General features: G+C 60.8%; 2 protein-coding genes across 3 annotated transcripts in view; both read right to left on the reverse strand.

Annotated features, from left to right (window-relative positions):
• Positions 1-1,420, reverse strand: part of SYT2 (synaptotagmin 2) — a 24,020-nt gene extending 22,600 nt beyond the window's left edge. For both annotated transcript variants that reach the window (XM_057374377.1, XM_057374376.1), the window contains exon 1: positions 1,253-1,420. The gene's annotated coding sequence lies outside the window, so the exon portion shown is untranslated. The remainder of the gene's footprint in view (positions 1-1,252) is intronic.
• A 1,520-nt stretch (positions 1,421-2,940) lies between these two features.
• Positions 2,941-20,741, reverse strand: part of NAV1 (neuron navigator 1) — a 60,903-nt gene continuing 43,102 nt past the window's right edge. The window contains exons 7-32 of the mRNA XM_057374372.1: positions 17,941-18,079; positions 17,428-17,725; positions 16,368-17,061; positions 15,807-16,265; positions 15,561-15,602; positions 15,249-15,397; positions 14,503-14,673; positions 13,913-13,965; positions 13,726-13,749; positions 13,560-13,637; positions 13,283-13,366; positions 13,045-13,156; positions 12,335-12,456; positions 10,324-10,520; positions 10,075-10,237; positions 9,786-9,960; positions 9,495-9,592; positions 9,291-9,386; positions 8,995-9,154; positions 8,663-8,898; positions 8,419-8,573; positions 8,180-8,251; positions 7,713-7,909; positions 7,106-7,224; positions 6,698-6,895; positions 2,941-6,178 (exon numbers count right to left, since the gene is read on the reverse strand). Of these exons, the coding sequence (XP_057230355.1) occupies positions 6,083-6,178; positions 6,698-6,895; positions 7,106-7,224; positions 7,713-7,909; positions 8,180-8,251; positions 8,419-8,573; positions 8,663-8,898; positions 8,995-9,154; positions 9,291-9,386; positions 9,495-9,592; positions 9,786-9,960; positions 10,075-10,237; positions 10,324-10,520; positions 12,335-12,456; positions 13,045-13,156; positions 13,283-13,366; positions 13,560-13,637; positions 13,726-13,749; positions 13,913-13,965; positions 14,503-14,673; positions 15,249-15,397; positions 15,561-15,602; positions 15,807-16,265; positions 16,368-17,061; positions 17,428-17,725; positions 17,941-18,079 (4,387 nt within the window). The 3' untranslated portion in view covers positions 2,941-6,082. The remainder of the gene's footprint in view (positions 6,179-6,697; positions 6,896-7,105; positions 7,225-7,712; positions 7,910-8,179; positions 8,252-8,418; positions 8,574-8,662; positions 8,899-8,994; positions 9,155-9,290; positions 9,387-9,494; positions 9,593-9,785; positions 9,961-10,074; positions 10,238-10,323; positions 10,521-12,334; positions 12,457-13,044; positions 13,157-13,282; positions 13,367-13,559; positions 13,638-13,725; positions 13,750-13,912; positions 13,966-14,502; positions 14,674-15,248; positions 15,398-15,560; positions 15,603-15,806; positions 16,266-16,367; positions 17,062-17,427; positions 17,726-17,940; positions 18,080-20,741) is intronic.

The raw sequence follows: 20,741 nt of genomic DNA on the forward strand, positions 1-20,741 counted from the left end.
CGCCCGCCACCGGGAGGCCCCGCCCGCGGTCCCGCCCGCGCACCTCGGACCCGCCCGGCGTCCCCGGGGGTGCGCACCGGGGCTGGTGCGGGAGCGGCGCCGCCCGCGGGGGTCCGGGAACCGGCACCGGGCACCCCATGGGCCACCTCACACCGGGCATCGGGAAAGCCCCATCGGGGTCACCTCACACCGCGCACTTCACATGAGCACAAGGCACAGCCACCGGGCACCTCGCATCGGGTGACCTCACACAGAGCGCTGGCACTGGGYACTGACACCAGGGACTGCCATCAGGCACCGACACCAAGCACCTCACACCAATCGCCCGCACTGCTCACCCACACTGCTCCCTGCTCGCCAGTGACCTTGCCCAGATCACCACCCACCAGTCACCCACCACCACCACTACAGGGACCTGCCATCCCAACGAGGTCCCTGCTGCGGCCACAGGAGAGGCAAAGGAGGCAGTTGTGGTTGTGGCACCTCCATTGTGCCTCCAGCAGATTCAGAGGGCTCCTGCGAACCCAGCTTTGATTTTASTGCCAAAACATCAGGGAAAAGCTGATGGGATGCAAGTGAGGAGGCCGGGCAGGAAGAGGAGGGCAGCACAGGGACTATTTTACCCCTGCTGTGGGATCCCCTTCCCCATCAACGGAAGGGAGCCCTTGGACATCCCTTACTCCTCATACATGAGCCAGGGACAGGAACCCTGTGGGCTTATTCCAAACCACTCCAGCTGAGGGTCCCCCGCCTCCATTCCATCAGCCCCTGATCCCAATGTTGCAGCCAAAACATTAGCTACATGGGAAGGTGACCAACTGTTCCAGCTGCTCCAGACAGAGACGCTCTGGAGAGATGGTGCCTGAAGCAGGGAGGGAACTCCGAGGTCCCAGCCCAGCTGGGGTCTGCAGCATCCAAAACTTCTGCACAGCCCAGGTTTGCTGCAGCAAAACCCCCTCCCAGCCTTGCATCAGCCAACCAGCACGATCTCCCACCGGATATTGCGGGCAGGGGAAAGGACCTGCATGGGGACCATATCCCCTCTACAGCACCCAGAGGTACTGGTTGTCCAAACCGAAGGGAACCTCCCTAGCCCATCACCCTTGAAAAATGCAGCTGAGTGTTCCCAAACGTCCGTCCGGAATTGAAGCGTCAGCCTCATCCCCGTGTGGTCCTTCCGCATCCCCCCCTCTTTGCTCGGACCGATTCCTCGGGCTCTCTGGCTCTGCGTCGTGGCGATTCCCGTACTTACGATGGGTGGGACCCGTCTGCTGCTCYCCTGCCCGCTCTGCTGCCTGCACAGGGCTCGGAGCCGGCACGGGTTGGGGTGCGCGCACAGGGCAACCCTCCGGGATGAGGGACCGGGGGTCACCAGAACAAGTCCGGCCCTTTCGTTCGGGACCGCACCCAGCGAAACGAACTCGTGTGAACTCGCCCTGCGGGAGGAGCGGGAGCCGATGGGAAGAGCCCTCTCCTGGCCTTGGATCCGCCACTGCAGCCTCTTACAGCTCATCACCATCCCGTCATTAATTACCGGCTCCTGAAGCATCTGTCCTCGCTTCAGCATTGCACTCCGGAGGGGAAAACAGATTTGGAGACGCCACGGGAAGACCGGGCTCTCCCTGCCCCCTTCGCCTCCTGCCGTGCTCTGCTGCAAGGCAGAGCAACTGTCCCTGCACGAGGAACACCATCCCACCTCTGCCCCGCTGTGCTGATGTGGCATCTGTCACCACATTGTCATTTCAAATGGGAGATCAGATCAGACCTGGTGAGGAAAAAAGAGGCAGAGGGAATGCCCACCCCCCACCCAGCTCGGGTAAGACCTGTCCCTCCTGCCCCAGRAAAGGGACCTCCCCCTTTCCATGTCCTGAACAGCCAAGATCCCAAACCAGGAGCATTTCTGCCCACCCTAGACTTTACAGGAGTATGACCTTGGGAGAGGGGTCCCCAATCCCTAAAGCTGCTTCCAACATCCTGCAAAACAGCCAAGGTTCCAACCCAGGAGTGTTTCTACCAAGGCCCCTTTCCCAGATTTGGCAGGAAGACAACTACCAAGGACAGGGGAAGATGCCCCAAGGGCTGGAGCCCYGCTGCTCTGGAGACAGGAGAGATGGGCCTGGCGAAAAGGCCCTGGGGTGAACTCAGAGCCCCTTCCAGTTTCTACAAGGACTCCAGGAGAGCTGGAGAGGTACTTCAGACAAGGCTCTGAAGTGCCAGGACAAGCCACTGAATTCTTGGCTGTGAGGGAGGTGATGCCCTGGCACAGGTCACCCTGAGAAACTGTGGCTGCCCCATCCCTGGAAATGTCCAAGGCCAGGGGCTTGGAGCAGCCTGGTCTAGTGCAAGGTGTCCCTTCCSRCCCAAACCATTCCGTGATTCTATGATGTGTAGTGGTACAGCTGCCCTCCCCTCTGCCGTGCAGGAACAGAGCCACAGACACAGGACCAGGAGCCGACAGTACAGGAGATCACTTTATTGAATCCAATGGTGTTAGACAGACGACCGAGAAGAGACATGCCAGTTGGTGCGGGCAAAGTGGGCAGCAGGAGCTGACTTGGTGCAGGGCTGGATTTGTTTCTGTCTTTTCAGAATATCCTCAAGCCTTTTCCTGGCTTCCTTTTRTGTTTCTTTTAAAATTTCTTTGAAGTAAAAACAACTAATCGTGGAAAGAGTCCAGATGGTGTTTGTTTGTTCCCTATGATTGTTCCCGCAGCTATGTACAATGTGGGGCTGGGTCTCAACATCAGGTATAAAATGGAGCGAGTTTACAAACGTGGAGGGTGCRAGGAAAAAGCAAAAACAGACAGGCGAGAGCAGTAGAAATCTGGACCAAAATCTTAAAGAGAAATTTAAAAAGTGCTATAAAACCCCTCGGCAGGAATACCATGCAGTTAAGAAACACAAAACCCAGTCAATTACACAGATAATCTAAAACAGGAATTTGTCCATTTCATCTTTTATTTAATTAAAAAAAGGTTGTTTGTGTTTAATAGAAAAAAGCTAAAATTGTAAGGTTCAGGCCACCGGACAGCAGCAGCTCGAGGGGGCAAGAGGGTGAGGCGCTGGCATCGGCCACCTCCAGCCCCTCAGGGGGGCTCCCAGGGACCACGGGCACCTTTGGTGGCAACTGGCACCTCAGGAGGTGGCAGGTAGCCGTGAGGGGTGATGGGCACCTTTGGGGGCAGCAGGCACCTTTGYGGACAACAGGCACCTTTGGGGGTGGCCAGCTCCTTTCGGGATGTCAGGCACCACTGTGGGCAGCAGGCAGCACCTTTGGGGACAAAAGGCACCCTCTGGGGTGACCAGCTCCTCTGGGAGTGATGGTCACCCCTGGAGGTGGCAGGAGGATGAGTTAGTGCAAACCCTAAAAAAWAGGGATGCTTTCCCTGGGGACAGAGGGGCTCAGCCCACAGCCAGGGGTCAGGCCCCAGACAGCTGCCAGGCTCGGGGATATGAGGTGCTCGGTGTAAGCCAGGAGGAATCCAGCAGGACCTGACCCCTCCAGCCAGGTAATCCCAGCCAAGCCCCCATCASGCCCAGCCCAGCACCCACCTGCTGGCATGGCCCTTCTTCCCTCAGAGATTCCTCCTGGATTACAGCCCCACCTGCCACTCACTCCAGCTGCCGGGGCTCAGGCGATGGGATGAGGGGCAGCCCCGATCTGGGGAGGGACGGGGCAAACCTGCAGGACACAGGCTGGGGGATGCTCAGCAGCGGGGCACGGCTACAGTTTGGTCTACATTTAGGTGGCTCCCTGGAGTGTCAGAAAAGAAAGCAAGCCCAGGCAAGGCTGCCCCTCGTCCCATGGGACTCCTCAGGGCACCTGGGCACAGGGCAGTCCCCAAAGGTGCATCATTCCCTTCCCAACCTGGGTACCAAAGTCCCGAGGAGGGTGTGAGGGGCTGGAGGCAACAGCTGGGTCCCCACCGCCAGCCTCGAGTGGCTGCTGGGCCGGAGTCTCATACAATCAGAAAAGAAGTCAGCACAGCACAGTCATCACAGAGTACAAAAAAAACCCAAAACCAGGGACAAGGCGCAGGGCCGGGCCCCCCACACCCCACACAGGGCGTTCCACGACGGATCTATGTACAGCGAGTCCTCGACGGCAGCAACACAAGAGAAGGCAAACAGAAAGCCCTAACGCCCAAGCCAGCATGGGGAGGAGATCCCAGCAGATCCCCGTGGGAAGGGGCCGGGCTGGCCGGCCCCGGTGGCAGCGGGAGGCTGTCGGACAGAGAAGTGGGAGAAGTGAGCACCATGGGGCGGCGAGGCGGGACACACCGGCCGAGAGCACCGAGGGCAGAGGTGGCGGCGCCCTCCGAGGGCACCATGGGAGATGCCCGTTCCAAAAGGGGTGTGAGGCGTCCCTGAAGGCCACACCAGCCCCAGCCCYAGTGGGCTGAGGCCGCGCAGTCCCAAGATGGGGAGAGTTTAGGGACAGGGTGGGCTCCAKTCATCTGGCCCGGGGGTCACCTCTCCCCAGATGTCTCTCCAGGGCCCCCGCTGAATGTGGGGGCTGAGCTGGAGGGCAGCAGGGAGGGGGCCCCCAGAGCCCAGCTGGGCACAGGATGGGGGTGCTGACCTGCAAGGCACCCCACCAGCCATGGTTGGCGACAGGCCAGTAAGGGTGCTGCAGGCACCAGCTTGGACAGTGCCAGCACCCTCATTTTAACTCAGCCAAGCTGGCTTTGGGGACAATCAGAGGACACTGGAGCAGGCTGTGACAGCATTATCCCAAGCCCCATGTGCCCCCTTCCCACACGGCCAGGGATTAAGGCACCACGGCAGCACCGGGGCTGACCCTCTCCATGCAGGAGTCTGGCCTTTTAAGAATGCGGGCTAAGACCAGGAGGACACGTGGCAGCCCCAGGTGCCCCCAGAGCACCAACACAGACCCTGCCAGGCTGCAGGAAGGCACGAGGCCAGGGGGAGCAGGCAGCATGGGGAGCAACCCCAGGCTCATTGACCCACAGCCCCAGGCCTGGCAGCACCGAGGGGATGGGAGSCTGGTTGGGCTCTCCTCCACCAAGGGGACAGGGATGGCATCCGGCTGCCCAGGGATGGGGCAGCAGCAGCGGCCTCCCCATGCCCCAGTACCTCAGGGAGGGGATCCCCATGGCACCCCAACCTGGTGGGAGACACCGTCCCCATGCCCTGCGCCTTTGAGGAGGTGGAAGATGACACCAGGGGCTGCTCTGGGAGCATCCCACTGCCACCCACCTTCACACCGGTCTCCMAGTCCCACCCCAGCCAACCTGTGCGGCCCCAGGAGGTGGGTTCAGGGACTGGAGATCGTCCAGTGAGCACCAGTTTGTGACAGAGGTGGTTTGAGTGGTGAAACCAACAGCTGCAAAAGAAACCAAAGGGGAAGGGCATTGCTGCCAGGGAAGCAGTGGGCACCAGGCCGTGGGCCCCAGGCCAGGAGAGTAAAGAACCAGAACAAAGTAAGGGACCAAAGCAAAGTCTGGACTCAGCCAAAGGAAAAGGGGAGGGGGGAAACAAAATAAAATAATCAAAGCAGGGGTTTTGGGCTGTCCTGGTCACAGCAGTTGCCGTGCAGGTGGAACACGGAACACACAGAGCGGTGAGAGCCACGCTCCCCTTGGYCGGCATGAGGCAGGAGCTCCAGAGCGGCGGCTCTCTCAGCTTTGCGCAGCGGGCGCAGAGTGAGCCCAAGCCCCTTGTGCCTGTACACTCGTCCTGCAGCCTGGGCTCMTCCTGTGCCCCCAGTTCAGCCCAGATGGCTCCTGCGGGGTCCCCGCCCCACGCAGGGGCCTTCCTGCGGCTCCCAGGAGCGGGGGCTCAGCCACAGCGGTCGCCCTGGTCCCAAAGCCCGAGAGTTTGTAATAGAGACAGAAAAAAACCAAGAGAAACCAGGATTCTCCTACCCCCAGGGTCGGGAGGGGAGTTGAGAACTCGTGCTCTTTCACAGATGAGCCGAGTTTCCCCAAGCTCCACCAGGACACGCCAGAGCCCTGCTCCTCTCTCTGCTCGCTCGCCAGCCCCGCACTCCTGGATGCCGAAGGAAAAGGAGAGCACCCCAGCAGCAGCTCCCCTCCACCTGGGCTGGCACGTCCGGGCCTCACAGAGTCGATTGCAGGTCGGGGTCCACCATGGTCTCACGGTCYGGAGACTCAATGTAGTTGGCGGCTTCCTGGAGCTTGAGCAGCATGGCCATCTGTGGGGACACAAATGTGGCAGGAGCCCCAGGGGAACAGGGCCCTCCTTGCCCCACTTGGCCCTCCTTGCCCTCCCAAACCAGCCTTGCTGGGAAGCTCCTTAGAGGGYAAAGCAAATCCCAGAGACAGTGCAAAATCCCTCCCTTGAGCCAGGATCCAGCCTTGGGCACAGGTGAAATGCCCATGGCTCAGTGTGCCAAAGCAGCATCAGCGCCCCCTGTGGCAGCTGGTGAGCCAGTAGCCTCCCCAAGTGACACCACAGGACACGTATGAGCACGTGTGTGCCTCTCTGTGGCTCTGCACATGGACATGATGCCTCATGGAGTGTCATGTCATGCCCTCTCACTGGCGTGTCACCCTGTGTCCTGCCCACCTGCCAGTGCCACCACCCTGCACCCACCGCTCCTCCTGGCAGCGCAGTGTTTCTGCATGCCAAATCAGGCTATTTTAATTAACTGGGAAAGTGAAGCTCCACTCTGCTCTGCCATCTCCACAGCCCCTCCCAGTGCCCAGCATACCAGTGGGTCCGAGTCCAGCGAGCTGGGTGTTGTGTCCTTCACGGTGCGCTCTTCGGGGGGGGACACGGCACTATGGGGCCCGATGGTGGGYGGGGGCAGGTGGTACAGCTTGGACTGGTCCTGCTGTGCTGATGGCCAGGGCAGGGTGTCCCGCACCCACTCCACGGGGTCCTCCCAGGCCGCCTTCTGCCCATGGACCTGTGGCAGAGAGCGACAGCCACATCCTCAGCACATGTCAGGGCCAGCAAAGTGGCACCCTGAGCTCCTAGGACAGTGCTGTGTCCCACAACAGCCACACGGCAGGGACTGACAGAGATGTCACCTGCACCCACAACCCCARTGCTTCCCCTCTCCCCGCCTGTGTCCCCACACTGGTTTGTGTCCCCACGTGCCAGCAGTGCTGGGTACCTTGAGCCCATCTTTCGCCCCCTCCTGCAGGTAAGGGATGATAGAGTTGTTCCACAGGTCGATGAACCAGGTCCGGAAATCCTCAATTCCAATGGGGCARGACAGAAAGAAGCAGGGACCTGTGCGGGGGAAGACAGACAGTGGAAATGGGAGCTGAGTCCTCCTCCTCCAGTCACTGGGTCCAGGGCTCACAGCCCTGAGGTGGGCACACCTGGATGGCAGGTGCCCTAGAAACAGTGTGCAGGCACCACCTGCCTGCACAGCAGGCAGACAGCATCTCCCAGGCAAGGAACACGTCTTCCAAGTTCAATTTATCCCCCAAAAGCCCGGTGAGGCATGGGGGACCCACCTGGGAAAACACAGCTCCTCTATGCCCAGGGAAGGGTGCTGGGAGAACTGTCAGCCTTGGCTGACACCCTAGTGACAGCTCCCAAAGGAACAAAGACCACTCAGGGAAGGGCAACGCTTGTGGGCATCACCCACCAGCCGTGGTTTGTGGGACTGGGAGACACAGGGAGCCCCCTGAGCTCCTCTGGGAGGGTTTGGTGCCAGTCCCTGGGGCTCCCTGCAACCCAGGGCAGAGGAGGAAGATGAGGCAAGGCCATACCGATGAGAAAGTCGGATGTGCTGTGTTTTTCCAGAAAGGTGTGCAAGTGGTACCAGAGCTTGGGCACCCAGTCCAGCACCCGCAGCAGCTCCTCCTTGTTGGCGTTGATGTCCGTGTCTGACTCCAGCAGCTTCCGCCGCAGGTAACGCACCAGGAAGCCGTTGGCYGGCTCCACATTGTTGGAGAAGGTCAGCATCCTGGGGGAAGGACTCTGCTGGTCAGCACTGGGTCTCTGTACAAGCTGCCCTGTTCCCCAGGATTCTTGGGGTCCTCCTAGCACCCCCACTCTCATTTGCCTGAGGCTGGGGAATATAAGGTCCTTCTGGGATGGCAGGGACAGCCCTGGGCCCAGTCCTAATCAGGGTCACCAGTTATGGGACGTGACCACAGAAATGCCCTGGTGAACACCATGACTTCTGTCCYCCACAACCCCACAAGGATGGTCCCCAGGGATGTGCAACTCCCACCTGAAGCTGAGATGGAGGCCGTGGTTTGGGGTCATCTTCACAGGCTGGTTGGTAGTCCCAATGATATACGGGCTGAGTGAGTGACAAAGATGAGATTCATGAGAAAAAGCCTCTGAATTGCCCCCACTCAAGGCAGAGCTGATCTGGACACAGCAGACACATCCCACAGCCCAGGGACCTCGGTGGGAGCAGCGGGGAGCACGTGTGTGCTGGAGCAGTGCAGAGGGGCTCTCACCCACCATTTRTGGTACTTGCAGGTAAGTGCGCCGTTGACGAGCTCGCTGATGGAGCCYGCCTCACTGAGGTCGTCCAAGAGGATCACCAACGGCACATCCGCTGTGCCCGTCTCCCGGTCGATCTGGTTGGCCAGGTTGGACAGGTACAGCTGCAGGTCCTGGAACAAACAGGCCCCGTGTCACGTGTTGGTCCATGACGTGACAGCCACAGGGACTATGGCACCAATGCCCTTCTGCGTGCCCTGACCTTGCAGGACTGCTGGTGCATGTTGAAGGTGCTGACGATGCCCTCGGTGACATCCCGGCCCGAGCGCTCCACCAGGTACTCGGCCAGGCGGTTGGTCAGGTAGGTCTTGCCGGTGCCGCTGGGTCCCGAGAGGATGAGGCGGCGGTGCTTCAGCAGGAGGCTGATGTAATGCTGCATCATGGGCTTGGGGATAAGCGTCTCAAACACCAGGCTGTCCACACACTTCTCCTTCAAGCCTGTGGGAAGGGGAGGGCTGAGTCCCACTCATGCCCTGCAGTACTGTGAGACAGCAGGGACATGGCACAGCCACAGAGCCCCTGTGCCACACTGACCTTTGAGYGTCACGACAACGCTGCTCAGGCCCCGGCGGCACAGTGGCAGCTCTGGCGGCTCCATGTCCAGCACCCGCTTGATGTGGCTGATGCTGTAGCCGTAGACAGACTCGGTGCTGAGCCCCAGTGTGGATGCAGGATCCATCTTGGTGATGTAATCCTACATGGAGAAGGGCAGGGCTCTCAGTTGCCCTGAGGGCTGGCAGAGAGCAGCTGGGAGGACCTGGGCCAGGGAGTACAGAAGTTTGGTGGAGCAGTGTCAAAGGATGGCTCCTTAATGTTCTTCACACTCCTACCTTGAAGACCTGGCAGACAGCTTCATCCAGCATCTTCCAGTCCACCTTCCCGCTCACCTTGGTCCAGCCCAAGAAAAACTCCTGCTGCTTGAGGTCCTAGGGGTCAAGGCAGAGATGTGCAGAGTTGGAACACCATGTCCAGCCCATGGGAGGCATCCTCTGCCCCTTGGCCAGGGCCAGGGTCCCCAGACAGTCCACACTTACTCCCTTGATGATGTGTTGGGGCGGCATGCGCACCACAATCCGCAGCGTCAGCTCATCCTTCTGGGTGCCAGCGCTGACGGCGTCCATGGGGGACACATCTGGGGATGGAGCAGTGAGGCTGTGCCAGCAGGGAGAGCCGAGGCACTGGGCCTGGCTGTGCCCAGCTGGAGCCAAACCTGCTGCAGCACAACAGATTCCCCGCTCACTCCAGGTGAGCAGCAGCTCATTCCCAGCACATGCCTCTCCCTGTCCCAGCCCTTTCCCATCTGCCAGCAGCTCTATCACTCCTACCTGCATCCCCCAGGCTGGGGCTGAAGGCATGGCCAAGGGTGAGACCCAGGGAGCGCCGTGGTGAAGAGGAGGCTGATGTGCTCGTGATATGGCTGGGAACAGAGCCTGGCACTGCTGAGGGCCCTGGGGCCACCTTGAGACGGTCATTCTCGGCCTTCAGGAGATCCACCTCCAGCTGGAGAACCAGGGCACAGGGTAAGGAGCTGGACACCAGCAGCACCCTGGAGTGCAGCACAGTGGTGGGCGCACAGGGACTGTGGGCACCCAGGCTGTTGGCAAGGTTCCTCACCTGCATGTTGTGCATGGTCTCCCGCAGCTGCTCCAGCTGGTGGGCTGAGTTGAGGGCCTCCAGGCGGATGTCCGTCAGCTTCATCTCCTTCTCCCACAGCTCTGACCGCAGCTCTGACACCTCCTTCTTCTCAGGCTCACCCTCGCTGTGGGCCTGGAAGAGCCTGGACCAAGGGAGAGACTCGGTCTCGAATGTGTCTCTGTCAGGAGCCTGCAGCCCCTGCCACTGGCCCTCCCTGGCCGCACATACTCAGCTGTGTCGATGCCCACAGAGGAGGACGTGGAGGATTTGATGGAGGGTGAGGCGGTCTCTGTGGAACCATGCTGCAGCTTGGGGGACGAGGGGGCTGAYGAGTCTGGCGTGGCGATCTCCTCGATGTCCGAGTAGGATGAGGCTGATTTGGGGCCCTTCTTGATGCTGAAGGCCTTATTGAAGGAGCTGCGTAGCTACAGGAGAGGGAAATGTCCTTGTTAGAGACAGCCCAAAGCGCAGCCTCATAAGCAGACACCCGGTCTGGTCCTGCCCTATCTGCCCAGGACCCACAGACAGTCTGAGCTGGGACCAGTACAAGCACACCCATCAAGGAGGGAGCACCACCACCATGCTAGAGGAGCTCCAGCCTGACCCTGCTCTGCTGGCACAGAGAACAGATGGGGTGCATAGCCCTTGGGGCAACAATCACCCCAGCCCGGATGGCACCAGAGCCCCATACAATGTGATTCATGCCCCGGTCAGGACATCTCCCAGCCCTGTTCCCCATCAGCACCTACACCAGGCTGTTCAAGGGTGGCACCAGCATCCTGGTCCACCTGGATAGGCCAATCCATCCCCATATTCACCCCACCAGAGCCATTGCAGCAAGAGGTGTTTGCAGGGATGTCGCTTGCTCCAGTCACTGCAGAGCCAGGGTCCTGCCCCACACCTCCCTCTGCCCCACACCTCCCTCTGCCCCACACCTCCCTCTGCCCCGTGGGTCCTGCTGGAAGCACAGAGGAGCAGCCAAGCCCTCCACAGGGCATCCCGGTTCCCGTCCAGGCATGCAGCATGCACACAGAACACACAGAGCAGTGGGTGGGTGAGCAGCCGGCTGGGACTAGGGAAAGGGATGGACACCACACAGGGACCAAACTGGACCTGGGTCGCACCAGCCAGTGGGAGAGCAGAAGGATGGGCACCCTCAGCTCACAACATGTGCCCTGGCGGGTTAGGGCCTGCTCCAAGGGAAGGTGGGAAGAAGAACGGATGGAGAACACACAGGATCTGCCCTAATTGCCACAGGCACCAGCAGGCTGCTCTAGGGTGTTCCCAAAAGCAAAAGCAATGCATGTCAGTGTAAACAAAGTGGGTGTCCAGCTCTGCAGCTGGTTGGGAAGCAGGGGAGCACTGGGACCTATGTGGGTGCTGGCAGGGACAGAGCCACTTGAGGTCACATCAGGCAGGCCTGGAGAGGCAGAAATGGGCAGTGCCCTCAGGGCCAGTGGCAAGGCTGCATTGAGGTCTCCACCCCAAAAGATGCAGTTACAGGAAGTCAGGAGAGTGCCTGCCTTCCCTAGGTAAGAAGGGGACTGTTCCCATCCATGGGATAGGTCCCATCCGAGCCCTTCCTGCTGCCTCTAGGCAATCCAATCCCTCCCTGGGGGTGCATCTTTGTCCTTAACACCCAAGGAAGCAGCCAAGGTGGACACAGCCCAGCTGGGAACCCGGGATGGCTTGTGCTGGGGTTAGTGCCAGTGGGATGGATAGGATAGGGAGTGTATGAACACCATCCCACGAAATGGAGCGAGGGCCCTGGCTGGGCACAGCATGTGGTGGAGGGGAAGGYGTGGAACTTACCTCATAAACCTGGAAAAAAAGGGTTGAGGTCAGCATAGGGGAAGAGAAACAGAACAAAGCAAGACTTAATCACACATCCAGCTCAGAGCTGCCTGGTGCAGGGAAGGGGCTGCCCGGCCGAGGTGTCAGCCCTCCACACTGTCAGAGCCTGTGTGGGCAGGAGGGAGACATGGGGGAATACACAAGGAAGCAGACATGCAGGGCCAGGAAACTCCCACATGGGCTGGAAAAGTCCCAGCCAACAATTAAAGACACAGATCCATGGCAGCTACATGCTCCTCACCACTGCTGTCAAGGGGACGGGGGGCACCAACACTACAAGGCCAAAGCAGACCAAGAGCAGCTGGTTTATGGGGCTGACCCTGAGCAGACCCTGCCAGTGGCTCCCCAAGCCCCACTTCTCCTGCCAGTACCCCATCCAACCCACCCAGCTCTTCTTCTTCTTCTTCTTGGCGTCAGCATCCTTGCTGCTGCCGATGCTGGAGTGGCTGGTGATGCTGTTGAGGCTGGAGATGCTGTCAGAGGAGTTCTGTCGCTTGATGCGCAGCTCTGGAGTCCATCAGAAAAGCGGGAGAGATTGGGAAAGGAGGGATCAGCCACCTGCAACTGCCACAATGCCAGAGCACCCTATGGTCCCCACTCCCTACACCAAATCCCTCCTCCCACCCAACACCTTCTGAGCTCTTGGAGACACCTTGTAACAATGACATGGGGCTCAGGCACCACATGGGCGCTGCCAGAGAGATGCCCAGGGCATACATCATCCTGCTGCTGTCCCAGGCCACCTCCCTGACAGTCTCTTGCACTCACACTGAGGTCTTGGGGCTAGAAGCAGCACTTATGGGAATAAAGTCAAGATCAGGCAGGCAAAACTGGCTGTTGGCAAAGAGCCTGGAAAGGAGGTCTCTCAGGGCTGACATCCACCCCATGCCCTTACATGCTAGCACTGSAACCTCCCGTGGTGACAGTTCTGGCTGTCCATCCCTGGCTTCAGATGCTCAAAGATGGGGAAAAACTGCTGCCCAGAGCACCCTGCCTCCAGATGAACTTCCCCCATAAGAGAGCRTGCCCTGGGGACCAGCACCAGCGTTGGCAGGAGCATCCCAGCTCAGAAAGAGCTGTAGCATCATGTCTTACCTTTGGGGGTGACATCAGTGCCATTCAGGGCACCCTGGATCACAGCTTGGGCCTCTGAGTTCTTCTTCTTCAGGAAGTCAATGGTCTCTCGCAGGTCCAGCAGCTCCGTGTCCTGGGGCAGCAGAGTTGGGAACCATGGAGTGCACCCCGATGGTGCAGGGCCCACAGTGCTGCAGCATCACCCAAGTCCAGCACCCTCCAGCCCCAGGAGCCCCACGAAGCACTCCAATACACCCACCTTCTCCTCGGCAGTCTCAGCCAGGTGCCGCAGGCGGGATGTCATGCTCACCAGGCTCTGCTCAAAGGCTGCCACCAGGTTGGCCTGGGAGAAGTGGAGAAACAGGTGAGCCCCCGCATTTGGGTGAACACCCATGGACAGGTGGGCACCCACTGCCAGGTGTGGGATGCGAAAGACTCAAGGGGACATCAGGGCTCCCATGGGCACATCCAGCACCAGCCCCACACCCTACAGGGACAGAGCAGGGTGTCCCWCAGGGGCTCCCATGGGGACTTACATTAGCGGACAGCTGGGATGTCAGYGTGGCCACCTTCTCCTGTGAGGACTCCAGCTCGCGGCGCAGCTTGCGGATTTGCTGTGGGGAGAGAGTGGAGGGGTGAGAGGGGCCGGGCACTCGCCCTCACTGCGGGCAGGGGCAGCATGAGCAGAGGGTGTGGGCTCACCTCCGACTGCATCTTCTCCTCAGCCTGGCAGTGTGAGAGCAGAGAGACAGACAGACAGAGGCAGGCAGTCAGGGGGGCAGCAAGGCACGAACAGCTCAGCAGCAGACAGAGGCATGCACAGAGCCCCCCCATCCCACCCAGACCCCCAGCCATGCACAAAGCAGCGCAGCACAGAGTTGGCTCTTACGGAGGAGTAGGTGGAGGACGCGCTGGAGGCCAGGGACAGCACCGATCCATGAACTGCAACAGAGGAAAACCCAGGGTGTCAGGGTGCCCTGGAGAGTGGCACCTYAGGGGCTGTAGGTCAGGGCACAGCAGGGGACAGGGCTCTCAGTGGGCAGGACTCTGAGGGGGCCTGGGGGAGGCACAGGGTGGCATGGTAGCTGCCTAGCAYTACCCATTTCTCAGTGTGAGCAGGGTGGCCTCCCTGGGCACGTGGTAGGGAATACCCTCCACCTGCACCCTCCTCTCTGGGGAACCCAGGGGCTCTGCTGCCCTCTGTCTGCTTGGGTCCCCTCCTCCCCAGTGTCACAGCACCCTGGGGCCAACCCAGGGACACCGGGTTCCCACGGGGATCAGGGCAGACCCAGGGCTGATGCCAGTGCAGAGTCTACCAGGCCCCTTGGGGCTGCTGTCCCTGCTGTTAYGCCAAGAATGGGACACACCAACCCATCCAACAGTGCCATGGCAGCACCAGTAGGAAGGGACAAGGGTGCAGGGACCCCCACCAACACCTGCAGCCTCCTCTGCCTGAGCAGGAGCGCAGCACACTCTCACCATCGTCCACAGGGTCCCGGAAAGAGCCCGAGCGGATCATGCCCTTGGGCTTGTCGGCCAGGGAGAGGGTGCTGCCCATCTGGGAGGTGCTGTACAGCTCGAAGGTGGAGTCGTGGGTGGGGATGCTGTTGGAGCGGGTGATCCGCGGGGCTGCGGTGGCAGTGGGGCTCACTGCAAGGAGAAAGCGGGGAGGAAGCAGGATCAGAGTCACGGCACCAGGATGGGGAAGCAGGACTGGGAGCAATCCACGAGAGCTGTGATGCAGTGAGGAAGCAGGGATTGTGGTCCCAAAGCAGGGAGAGGCCAGGGAAAGCAGATTGATGCTGGGAAGACCTGGACACCAGGACCAAGGTAATCACAGGGCTAAGAAACAAATCCATTGCCCCAGGACCAAGTGAACACCACTATGCCAGAGTCCAGCAYCTGCAAGTGCAGGAGTGGAGCATGCCTGGACCCCCTAAATGCTCCAGGAACATACAGGTCCTGATCAGACCCAGGGCAGGGCTTACCCCTTGCCCTGCCAGGCATCCCCAGAGGAGCATTGGTGGCCTGAGCCCCAAAGGCAGACGAGATGCCCTGAAGCAGAGGTGATGGACATCCCTGGTCCCAGCCCAGCACCAGAAGCACCAGGTGCTGGTGTTGGGGGTGTCAAGGAGAAAGCAGCGCCTGGGGCAGCATTAGCACATCACACAGGGAGCATGGGGAGTGGGAGGGAAGGGGAAGGGGYGGCAGCGGAGGGCACTGACCGATGCTGGTGAGCGGACCCTTCCCGACCAGCGCCATGGGGAGGGCAGGGGGCGAGGGCAGGTCCTGCTGCTCGTCCGACTCAGGGAGCCCGCTGACTGCGTGTGAGTGGCGCCGCTCCTTGGCCTCCTCCTGGGAGTGGAGCTGGTACCTGGGGAGCCACAGACAGGCACGGTAAGATCCACCAGCACCGTCCAGCTCCTGCCCACCGTACTGTAGCCCAGCCACCCTGGTTCAGGGGCACTGCCTGGAAAGCTCCATGTACCCTCCCTTCCCACCCCAGCACCATCCAAAGGCAATTTGGGCTCTTTTACCTCAACCCTTTCTTGGGCAGCGTGTTCCTGTCGCGGTTGGCACTGGAAGGGAAGGAAAGATCAGTGACATCCCTGCACAGACTAGGGAATGAACCACGGGGATTGAGCTGCACAAACAGGGAGGTTTTCCCTAGATATGTAGCAGGAAGAGGCTCTGAAGCAGGCAAAGGATATGGCAGGTCAGCAGGGAGGGATGTGAGGCCATGAAGGTGCCACAGCAGCCCCCCACCCTCCCTCTAGCCATACCTGTCCAGGTGTGAGAGCCGGGGGCTCCCACTCCAGCCCAGCTCTCCTGCCTCTTCTTCCTCCTCTTCCACCTCTGTGCTGGCAGCGGGTGCAGCAGCAGGGGTGGGGGTGGTGGTGCTGCCCCCTGAAAAGGCACTGGGCAGGCTCATGGGCATCTGCAGAGACTCCATGCTGCGGTGCAGGCCAGAGAGCTTGGGGTACATCCTGCCCTCCTTGGGGACACTGAAGCCACCCATGAGCTCCAGGCCCTGGGAGAAGCTGGCCGAGTTGATGTTGAGGATGGGGGCAGGGCTGGGGCTGAAGCAGGGTGCGAGGTGCCCGCCGGCTGGGTGCAGGTCCTGGATCTTGGCAGTGTGTGGAGTGTGCAGCTCACTGGAGGAGGGCAAGTCCAGGCTGTTGGAGTTGACCTTGTCCAAGTTGGCCAGTGAGGGAGGCTTCACGTAGGTCTTGGCAGCCGCTCTGGAGGGGGAAAATAGGTAAGGAAACAGGTGAGACTCAGGTACTGGCCCTGGGCACAGCTGTGCCAGGCACCTACACACTTCAGAGGTAGAAGAATCATACCTGAGAGGTGTAGGGGGCAGCTCAGCCACCTTGGCTGCTGGAGAGAGGTTGGCCTGGGCTTTTGGGGTGCTCTCAGGTGAGCTGGCACTCTTCAGTGTCCCACACTCTGAGTCAAGTGCCACCGCCTTGGCCTTGGCCTTCTCCTTCTCACGGTCTGTCTGGTTCACAGGGGCTGGTGTGCCACGGCCAGCACCAACCTTGGATGGCTCCTTGAGACGTGACACTGAGATGCCGCCCTGCTTGGTGCTCAGCAGGCTGGGGTCGATGCTGCTGCTGACCGGCCGGGCTGCACTGCGGCCCCCAGTCACGCTCATGGAGCTGGACTTAGCTGGCCGGGGCAGGCTGCGGTACTGGATGTTGGTGCGAGCCCCTGGGGCCAGGAACCCAGGCTCAGGTGCGTTGGAGACATCGAGGCTTGTTTTCCTCCCACTGACCGGCTTAACAGGGATGCCGGAGCTCTTCTGGACCTTGCCGAGTGTGGCCGAGCCCCCAGGCTGCATGACAGTGGCCGTGCCAGTGGCAGGAGCTGGTTTCTTGTAGCCAAAGGAGCTGGAGGACGAGGGGCGTGCGAGCCCTGACGGCGGCTTCTTGGCATCAGTGGCGCGGTCACGGCCAGCATCGGAGGAGGAGCGTTGCAGGCCTGTGTTCTTCACTGACAGCTTGCTCTTGTCAGTGGCTTTGGTCTCTGGTTTGCCTGGTGGCAAGGAAGGACAGGTTAGTGTCCCAAAAGGCTACAGGGACATCTGGGAGTGAATGAGCCCAGAAAGGACATGGGCATCAGAGATGTAGGGATGTGAGGAGACGGGACATGCCAGGCCTGAGGTGCRCTCAGTGACCCCCCAGGCTGGTGCATGGACATGAGGACATTGGGCAGGCACAGCCCCCCAACCTTCCTGCAGGGACACATGGCCCTGCCTCCCCTTCCCTTCACACCCAGCTCCCAGGTCTGAGCACAGCCATAGGCTATCCCATGGCTGACATGCTCGGGGAAGGTGCACAAAGACACCACCCAACCTTCTCCCCATCAAAGGAGCTGGACCTTGCCCAAACTGGTTTTTACCTGCCACTTTGAGAGTGCTCTGGGCTGTGTGGGTGATGGGGGAGGTCACGGCCACCGGAGGAGTCTTGCCCTTCTTGAGGGAGCCTGGGGTGCCCAAGCTGACAGGCTTCTTCAGCTCACCACCCTTGGACCCCTCCTCGCTGCCCTCCGAGGGCTCCCGCCGCCACTTGGAGGAGCCATGCTCCATCTTGAGGCTGCTGCTGTCGTAGTCCAGCTTCTTGGGTGCCTTCTCGTCGCCCTCACCGTACCAGCTCAGCCCGCTCTCTGCCAGCGAGCGCTTCTCCGAGTCTGTGCGCAGCTGTGGACACAGCAGAGTCAGAGGTACTCCTAGCATCCACCCCAAACCCAAACCCATTCCTAGAGAGCATCAACCAGCTGGGAGAAGGATGCAGCAGACACCCTGTGCCATCCTTGTTTCCTCACACTGGCACCCTCCATCTCCTCTTGCCTGCCAAGGTGGTGGCAGCAAGCCAGGACAGGTGTTGGGAAAGGGTCCAGGTCACTGGCACCTACCGCTATGGCTGAGTTCCTGCGCGAGGCAGTGGGGGTGGAGGGYAGGGAGTTGAGTGAGGAGCTGGCATTGAAGTCCTCCGAGCTGAGGTTGTCGGAGGCATCGCTGAGGCCACTGCTGATAGAGCTGCTCTCATCCCAGCTGTGAGTGAGAAAGAGCATCAGTCCCCTGCTTAGCCCAATGGGTCCCACCATCTGCAGGATCTCCCTGCTCCAGGGGCTGCTGGGGCAAAAACCAGCTCCTGGTAATACCCATGGCAGGGTTGTGGTACACAGGGGCCATGACTGGCTCCAGCCCAGCCTGGCATGGGCTTGGGTCCCTCTGGCACACAAGCCTCAATAACCCTGCATCTCCCCATTAAGGCTCGGCAGGGCTTTGGGGAGGACAGAGGGATGTGCACAGCATAGGGAAGCCAGCACCCACGCCACAGGGCTAGCAGCATCACAGCTGGCAGCAAGTCCCTGGTGACCTGCTCTGACCCTGGAGGAGGGTTAGGACTGTCGGAAAGGGCAGGACTGCTGGAATAAACAAACCAGCTGCCCYGCAGCATCCACCCTTCCTCGGGCAGCCCCCACCCACCGCACCCTGCTGCCCCTCTCCAGCTTCCAGCAGCACAGGCAGCAGGTCCAGGCACTGCTGCTGTGCTGAGGCGGCTCCTCCATGCCAGGGCTCATCCAAGTGTGCAGGAGCCCATCTGCAGGGCCATCAGTCAGTGCTGTTCTGGGGCAGCAGCTGCCTGGGTGCCCCACGGGCCCGGCTGGCTCCGCAGCACGGGGCAGTGCCCATGGCGATCTAGCACAGACGGGCACGGAGCACCTTCCAGCAGGATGAGCACAGYCCCTTTCAGGTCAGCAGCTGAGTAGGTCAGGGAGGCCCCACAGCCTCCAAGGGCCTGTGAGAGGTTTTGGGGAGACAACACTGGAAGAGGCTGCCCAGAGAAGCTGTGGCTGCCCCATCACTGAAATGTTCAAGGCCAGGTTGGATAGGGCTTGGAGCAACCTGGGMTAGTGGAAGGTGTCCATGCCCATGGCAGGGAGTGGAACAAGATGAGCTTTAAGGTGCATTCCAACCCAAACCATGCCATGATTCTGTGACGAGCTGTGGTGTAGGAGCAGGGAGCAGAGCTGGGGACTGCAGCCAGCCCCAGCTGCTCTGAGAAATGCCTGTTTCTCCAMACCAGGGCCACACAGGTACAAGAGAAGCCCAGCAAACACCTGAGCCCCAACAACAGTRGCAGAGCAAAAGCAACAGCCACCACCATCCCCTTCAGGTCATCCCCTTGAGCCCAAAGCTCAAGATGGAACAACAAAGGCAGCTCCAGCACCCTAAGACCAGCATTGTATCCTGCTCTTTCTATCAGGGAAGAGTCCATTAGAGACTGGCCAGAGCCAGGATAGACATAGCCCCCTGTGTCCCCACAGCAGCTTCTGGGACAGAGCTGGCAGATGATGCTGCCAGTAAGTGATTTCAAGAGGACCATGCAGCCAGGATGTGCTGCTAAGCTCCTCWGCTCCAAGCATGTCTCACCACCAGCCCTATGCCTCCTTTCTGTTCCCACTGGGACAGAAATCCCCAACCCAGAGCCTGCAGCAAAGCTCCTCTCCCAGCCTGGCATCACCKGGCAGCAGGCAGTGCCAGGAGTGAGGCCAGGCTTCATACGACTGTGTCCTACAGGGGCACGGCTGGGGCCACATGAGGTGCTGGGTGTCAGTTTGGCTTTTGGGGCTGGGCAGGGAAACCCCAAACACTCTCGCATCTGCGCACGCGACACCCCCACTGCTCTGGCCCCAGGCATCCAGACAGCCACAGAGAAATGGGCACAAGGTCAGAGGTGACTCCAAATCCTCTTTGGCATCCCTGCACCAAGGAAAGACACATCCAAGGTCACAGGTGACATCCCAAAATCACTAAAACCATGGGGTGAGGCTGGGGAGCCAGCTACACACTGTGAGGGTGTCTCTGAATCTTCTGGGGCACACAGCTGGTGCACTGAGGGATCCCCCAAACCGGCACGTGTATGCCATAGGCAGCACAGTAAGGAAAACCTCAACCACAGCATCACTCGCCCCTCAGCAAGCATGAACTCCTGGAGCATGGCTGAACCCTAGCACTTCGAGCCCCCCTGAAGGCACAAACGCACGGGGTACAGCCATGCCACAGTGTCACTCTGAGGCAAAACTGACCCCCTACTTTGTGCTCCACCCCCTCCACCTTACCCAGAGCCATTCCCAGCTCCTGCACTGGTCCCGCACCGAACCCACCCGCAGGCAGCCCCTCGGCAGCTCCCGGGGATGCTCAAGGGCAGCGTGTCCGTGCTGCCGCGCTCCGCAGCACCAGCGAGCGGGTGAGACCCACCGGGGGCGGGACAGGCCGGCACAACCCCGCGGATCAGAACCCTGGCCCCAGCCTGGCCAGGGGAAGCGGCTGCACCGGTAGGGAGCAGAGGATGGACCCAGAACGCGGCGCGGTGCGCGGGGATGCTCCGCTTAGACCCTGCCGCGCCCGGCTCGGAGCGCCCCGCTCGGCAGCCCCGGGAGCCCCGAGAAGGACCGGCACGGCCGTGCTGCAGGTGCGGGGCGGGGACCGGGGCGGAGGATGAGGTGCCGGGGCGGAGGATGGGGTGCCGGGGCAAAGGATGGGAAGACCCTTGGGCGCCGCCCCGATGCCCCGATGCCGCGGTGCCGGGCGCGGCCGCGCTGCCCCGACCCTCCTTTCCCCCCACCGCAACGCGGCCAAGACAAAGCACCGCCCGCGGAGCGGCCCCGGGGCGCGAGGCTTTGTCTGCCGGGGCCAAGCTCCGGCC

Source organism: Malurus melanocephalus, unplaced genomic scaffold (assembly GCF_030028575.1).
Source record: "Malurus melanocephalus ecotype Western Australia unplaced genomic scaffold, MMel_1.1 scaffold_224, whole genome shotgun sequence".
Taxonomy (NCBI): Eukaryota; Metazoa; Chordata; class Aves; order Passeriformes; family Maluridae; genus Malurus; species Malurus melanocephalus.